The 7,022-nt window shown below is 55.8% G+C and overlaps 1 protein-coding gene across 1 annotated transcript; it reads right to left on the reverse strand.

Annotated features, from left to right (window-relative positions):
• Positions 1 to 277: 277 nt before the first annotated feature.
• LOC136531751 (ethylene-responsive transcription factor ERF024-like) lies at positions 278 to 1,724 on the reverse strand. Its single transcript, XM_066524401.1, has one exon. The coding sequence runs from the start codon at positions 1,495 to 1,497 to the stop codon at positions 634 to 636; it is 864 nt and encodes a 287-aa protein (XP_066380498.1). The 5' UTR covers positions 1,498 to 1,724; the 3' UTR covers positions 278 to 633.
• Between the last annotated feature and the right edge of the window lie 5,298 nt (positions 1,725 to 7,022).

Raw genomic sequence — 7,022 nt, forward strand, 5'->3', positions numbered from 1 at the left:
GGAGCACAACTTGGGGATTAGGCTCTCGTTTGAGTGGTTGACAGTTTTCCTTAGGGTTAGAAAGCGAGAGAAAAGGAGAGGCTCTTGTTGTTAAGTTTTGATGTGGTATGAGTAGCTTGTATCACAACGTCTAGAGCTAATCCAAAATTTAATTTCGTTCTCCATTCCTCAAAAAAAAAAAAAACACTCGCTAATACGATCAGTATTACACTTAACATGAAATGTTGAAGATCTACTTAACAAGATCCTTGCCTATTTCATTTTCCGCATTACAATATATACGCAGTACGTATTGACAAATTAAAGAAGCCGGGTACTCAACTATATACAACTGAATCAACTGATGCTGTAATACTGACATTCCCAAGTTATTACTTGGCCAAAGTCATTTTAGAAACCAATTTTTATTGTCTGGTCACACAGGCAAGTAGGCAAGGCAAGCCACTGTTTCACCGCATTCTACAACGACTTGCCACCCGGAGATCACAACGGCCGGCCATGCGTTTCTCTCTCTCTCTCTCTCTACAGTTCTGCACAACGCACACACGAAGCTAAAAGCACGTGGCATCGGTCGTCCGTTGCGGGCAACCACCACCGGCAGGTCACGGCCGGCCGTGCGTCCGAACTGAACGGCTAGTCCGGCTGCACCGGCGCGGCGGCAGCGTCCATCCAGCAGTGATCGTGGGCCCACAGAAGCGGCTCGCTCAGGCTGTCGCCGTCGTACTCTTCGACCGCCGCCGTCGGAGCTGCCGCCCAGAAGGGTGACCAGAGGCCGTCCCTCAGGTCCAGCAGAAAGTCGGGTAAATCAAACAGCACGCTCTCCTCCGTGTTGCTGGCCGCGGCTACCTCCTCCGAACTGGCGGCTGACGACGACGATGGCGTCTCGGCAGCATGGTGGGAGGACGACTCGCATTGCTCTACGTCGGCATCGGCATCGACGGCGGCGGCGGCGGCGGCGGCAGCAGCCTTGGCTGCGGCGGCCTGGATGTCGGCGGGCGAGGTGGACGCCGGGCGGGGGAGCTCGTGCGCGAGGTGCGGGAAGTTGAGGTGCGCGGCGCGGCCCTTGATGGCTAGCGCGGCCACGTCGTGGGCGCGCGCGGCCATCTCCGCGGTCGGGAACGTGCCGAGCCAGATGCGCGACTTCTTGCGGGGCTCCCTGATCTCGGACACCCACTTGCCCCAGACCCGCATGCGGACGCCGCGGAACGTCGGGTGCCTGGTGCCGGCGCTGCCCCTTTTGCGCCGGCCGCCGCTGCCCTCCTCGCCGCCGCAGTCGTCGTCCACGGTGGCCTCGGGCGCCACCGCCACGCCGTCCCCGGGAGCAGCAAGCGGGGACGCGGCTCTCTTCCGTTTCACGTTCTTGTGGGGCTTGCCGCCGGTCTTGGACAGTAGCTCCTGCGCGCCATTGATGACGCACGAGCCGCCGCCGGAGTCGGAGGAGGAGGAGGAGGAAGAGGAAGAGGTGGTGGGCGCATGGAGTAGTGCGTCAGCTTCCATGGCTCTTTCTTAGAGCTACGAGGGGCGCACTGGACCGGGGCCGTGGAAAAGCGCGGTGCTGCACCGAGGAGAGCGCTTCCGGTTACCGGGCATAAATAGCTCGAGGGCTCAAAAGCTTGTGTGCTGCTAAACGCCACCACCACTACAGTACACAGTGGTAGAGAATACATCTCTGAAACTGACAAATTTGATGAGTCTGTCACTGTATAGGCTACAGAGTTAGTTAGGACGTCCTTAACTGGAAAATAAACTGACAAATTCCATCTCTGAAACTCTCTGTTTACATTAGAGTTAGTTAGGACGTCCTTAACTGGAAAATAAACTGACAAATTCCATCTCTGAAACTCTCTGTTTACATTATTTCCAAGTGGTATGTAATGGTCAGACCGTCAGAGTATGGCCCCGTTCGCTTCAAGGAATTTGGAGAAATCTGGAGAAATTTATGGGACGAATCATTCGTAAACAGTAAAATTCAGCCTCGAACCGTACTTCCTCCGTACCAGTCGAACGCAGCCTATAATGAAATGCGTTACAGGCCACTGGGCTGACAATTTGTGGCAGTGTGATGCTGAAATTGTACAAGCCTCTGTCCAGACGATTTTCTTCTGTTTCTTAAGTGCGGCAGGAAGGGGTTTAGACAGGCAAATCGCCCATAGAAAAGCTGCGTCTCAACCACTAGCCGTTACGTGAGGTGAGGTGGTGTTGTGCAGCTGCAGTTAAAAGAGGGACGCCCAAACGGCAAGGAGCACAACGTGCACGTGCTGCTCGAGAAAATTCAGAAACTCATAGAAATAGTGCGTTGAACATCTTATAGAATACGGAGTATATACGTACTTTCAACGTCCAGTCACGCAACCCCCTGCTCATGCAAGTATATGCAACATGTTCCCAGGCCAGTCCCACGTGAGAAACCTGCCTGGATTGCGTCTTTCGAGCAAGCCGCATCAAGACTTGCACGAATCGTCGAGGCGAATCAACAGTCCGCCCGCCCGCCCGTCGTGATCGACAAACGACGCAAGAAAACATCTCGAGAGCAGCAAGATTCCCCCAGAAAGCAGCCGAAAAAGATCGCAGCTGTTCGAGCGGCCACCTGGCAGAACGGGTAACGAGCAAATGCGGGAGTTTCCCAGGCGGGGTCGAGCTGAATCACACCACACGGTGAACCGGATGCAAAGGCTGCAGCGGCAAGCACAGCGACGTAAGAGTAGCACGATATCACGATAGGCCAACCAAAATGGCGTGGGCAGATGTCAAAATGGCCAAACTATCATCAAACAGAAGAGCACGGACTCCAAAATAGCCAAACTATCATCAAACGAAGTGCACAGACGACGCCCGGTTTAGACAAATCAGATTAAAATCTAAAACATACCTCGGCAGTTTTCGCTTCCAAGGACCATCACGGTGCACCACAAATCATTACCACCAACAAAATCAATGTTTCTTACACATCAAATAGTAGCACACCATGAGCTGGATACTTTTTAGACGGGTACACAAAAGAACATCGACATGGAGCTTAACTAAGCCAGCCACGCATTGCACAGGCGTGCTCAGTAAATTGTAGCTGAATGACCAGGGTTGAATCCTGGGGCTCTCTTTTTTTCCTGACACTAGTAACAAGCATTTTTGCCAAAAAAAGAATCGAGATGATCTGATGGATAAATCCTGCAGAAATTTTTTGGAGAAGTGATCTGATGAACCAAATTTTACTGCTGAGCACATTGCACCCTTGGGCCAGCCGCCTCCTCGTCTTCATCATAGGCTTCCCGCCGCTTCTGCTGCTGCCTGCGCCTCATCTCCTCTTCTATGTTGACACCATGCAGGGTGGTCTCCTCGCACTGGTCCAGCTCCATGTCTGACAGTTGGCTCCCTGGTTTGGGTGGAAGGATCTTCTCCAATGATCGGCACTGGGCAGGGGAGAGCGCACCAGGCTCGGGAAACTCGACATAGAATTCAACAAACAGACGACCCTTCATGAAAGGAGATTTTTTTTTAATTTTAACCCTTTTTTTAATATAATTTTAAATCTAACACTGTCGGGTTTTTTTAAAAACTAACACTTTTGGCCGCGCCTATTGCCCTGGCGCGGCCAAATGCCTGTGCCGCGCCATGCATGGCGGCGCGGCAGAGGCCTTACGTGGCAGCGACCATCGCCGCTGACCGCTGACGTGGCAAGGCTCTGCCGCGCCACCGATCTTGGCGCGGCAGTGCCGCGCCCTGATCCGTGGCGCGGCAGAGCCGGGTATAACCATGTGGCCAGTCCCGCTGCCCGAGCAAGGCCGCGTAGGCGTCGCTCCCGCGCCCGTCCGTCGCCACCGCGGCCGCCCATCGCCAACCACGCCGGCCGCCGCGCCACGAACGGCGGCAGCCCCAACCGTCCGTCGAGGGAGCTTTCTCCCCCTCCAAAGTGGCACAACGCATCATGGAGGCGATGGAGCCTCCGCGGGACGACGCCGGTGCTGTCCTTGATTTTGTGTATCCAGTGTCGGGGCACCCACCAATGCGGCCAGAGCCAGTGTACATTGCCTTCGTAAGTTTTCTTTCCGCGTGCCTCTCTTTTTAATTGAACTTTCGATCCCTTGATGCTGATGTCGAGATAGGGAAACCAGCCAAAGAAACTAGCCCTTATGGATCATCCGGCTCCGTTGTCGAAGGACCTGTTGGTGATGGCGGCCAACCGTGCCGCAGCTGAGTGGCAGAGGAAGACGAAAGAGGTCGAGAGGAAGAAGAAGATGCGGAAGCTGCGGGCACGGGAGCGAGGAGAGGAGACTGACAGCGACGACGACGATGAGGAAGAAGATGATGTGGTAGTTGATGACACCGAGCATGATGGTCAGGAGAGTGGGGTACGCTGATAGGTACCCGCTCATCCTTGTGGGGCCTTTCCCGTTCCACACGGGGAAGCGCGCCTACGGGGTTGACGGAGGAGCGGGCGGGTCTGCCGCCATGCCCGAGGTGCCAGCGGAGGGGAGTGGCCCCTCCGCCGTGCCTCAAGAGGCAGCAAGGGCGAGCGAATCTGCCGCTGTGCCCGAGGTGCTGGTGGAGAGGGGCGGCTCTGCTACCATGCTCCAAGAGCTAATAGGGGTGGGCGGATCTGCCGCCATGCCCGAGGTGCTGACGGAGGGGGGTGGCCCCGTCGCCGTGCCCCCGGAGGCAAGAGTGGCGAGCCCCACTACCCAGGAGCAAGGGGCAGGCTCAAAATGGCCCCGCCCCAACGAGGTGGAGCAAGGGCCCAGGGGTTCGTCCCCCAAGCGTATCCTTTGCCCGACAGTGCCGATGTAAGTTCTTGACTCCTGTGTTTTTTTTTCTGTTTTTAGCGTGACTCACGCCTTTCGTTTCTTGCAGAATCCTAAGATGAAGCCATTCTTTGGCGCTGGCGCCCTAGAAGAGGGTCACCATCCAGGCGACACGTCGGCCGTCGCCTGATGTTGCTCTTGCTTCGGGTGGGAGCGGAGCCGGCGTCACAGCCTCGTCGGTCGGTCAGGACCCACCCACGGTGGCGCCCGTGCCCTCAGCGGGACAAGCGGTCACTGAGGCTGGAGGAGTGCCCTAGGAGGTTGCCGAGCAACCAGCGGTGGAAGCGATTCCGTTGCCGACGTCGGAGTGGACTGAGCTACTGCTCACACTCGTGGCACTGACTGCTGTGGGCGTGACACCGCTGGTCGAGGCCCTTTCGACGCAAATGGAGGCAGCAGCGACTATGATGAGCTAGGCACAGCCAGACGTAGCCACGGTGGTGCCTGAGGAAGCGGAGCGATCCGTGCCGCCACCAGCCCTGGTGACGGCGCTCGACATGGGCCCGACGAAGGGGGACATAGCCATAGGGTCCCCGGGCATCGTGGCGGTGGTGGAGAGGACTAGCGGGGGGTCACCCTTGGCCCTGATGTCATGGGGAAGCTACTCACCCGCACGGGGTGAGTCGCTGCTCTAGTGGATCAATCCTCAAGACCCATCGTTGATACTCTTCTCGCTCGACGATGCTACTGAGAGCATAGAGCGGGAGAGTCTCAATGAAGGGATCTCGGCCATGATGGAAGTCCTAAACTAGGCCAGGAGCATCCTACGCGACATCATCATTCCTACTGGCCAGGTATCCAATTAATCTCTTCTCTCGCTTTCCTCTTTCTTCATGTATTTTTGTGTTTTGACATTGATATCCCTTTCAGTCCCTTATTGCTCGTAGCCAGGAGAAATCCTAGTTCCTCCACGAGCAGAAGGTGGAATGGGACTGCCTCATCAAAGAGGCCCGACTGTACAGGGATGTGAGCGCCTAGCTTGCTATCGCCCAACAACAGGTGGCCGAGCTGACTCCCCTGGCTGAGGAGGCGGCTGGGCTCCAGCAGCGGGAGGCCGAGGCCCATTGGGACATGAAGGATGCCGAGAAGGCGTTCCATGATCTATCAACGAGGGCGCGACAGGATGAGGAGGAGGTCGCTAGAGTCCAAAAGGAACGGGACGGGCTGCTCTAGAGGGATGCTGAGGCCCACCAACAGGTCTTTGACCTCCTGGCCAAGGTGGAGAAGGAGTGGGAACTCAAGTTGGGAGCCGAGGAGAGGTCCGTGGCCCTATAGTAGAGGGTGAGCCTGGACGCCAAGGAGATAGCCTGGCTACGTAAGGAGCGAGACAAGCTACGCCAGACTATGGAGAGACTCCGCTAGAAGCATGGCATGGCCTGCGAGGAGCGTGACCAGGCCGTCCAAGAGCATGAGGAGGTGTGGCAGGGGGTTAGCTCCCTTCGGGCTGATCTTGGAACCACGGTGGCCCGAAGGGTGAGAGCGTCTCCGCTGGGCTAGTTACGGAGCTTGCTGAGACATGGGGGATCCTTCAGGCGGAGTGCGATGAGCATGATCTCCTGCGCGCCACCATCGGTGTGGTATTCGATGACCTAGAGGTGGCATGGCCAGAGGGAACCAGCTCGCTTGTGGCCTCTGCTGCCGTAGACATCACGACGCGGGTGCGCCAGCATGAGAGGGAAGCTCTTCGCTCCGGGATTACCCAAGCCTTCGCCATCGCCCGCTCCCACTATGTCGAGAGTATTGACTTGGAGACGATGAGCCTTGGCTTCGTGCCTGGCTATGAAGCCTCTGAGCTGGACGAAATAGAGAAGGCGGTGGCTCCTGTCATGCAGAACCTGGTGGACAAGGTTGAAGAGATAGTTCTCCCCCGGAGGGGATAGTTAGTCGAATGCAGTGGTGGAGCCAGGATTTATACTCAGGGGGCGGCCGTCAGGAATTATACTTAGGGGGGTCGGCTCGGTCTTTTTCATTGCGATAATTTTATTATCTAGTTGTGTTTTGTATGATTATATTATCTAGAAGATATTAATAGGTATATATGACAAGAATTTTATATAATCTCCCTCTTAATATAAATAAAAAATATTAAGTCATACTACTATTTTTTTGTGAAACATTTGGGGGGGGCCATGGCCCCTGCCAGCCCCCCTAGCTCCGCCAGTGGTCGAATGGGTCTGATGGACATTTATCTGTAATCTATAGACAAGTGTCGGTGCTTTTGTATCT

This window comes from Miscanthus floridulus, unplaced genomic scaffold, assembly GCF_019320115.1.
Source record: "Miscanthus floridulus cultivar M001 unplaced genomic scaffold, ASM1932011v1 fs_432_2_3, whole genome shotgun sequence".
Classification (NCBI taxonomy): Eukaryota; Viridiplantae; Streptophyta; class Magnoliopsida; order Poales; family Poaceae; genus Miscanthus; species Miscanthus floridulus.

Bases quoted from the DNA above. Each gene is read 5' to 3' on its own strand.
- LOC136531751 (XM_066524401.1), bottom strand. From the start codon at position 1,497: ATGGAAGCTGACGCACTACTCCATGCGCCCACCACCTCTTCCTCTTCC.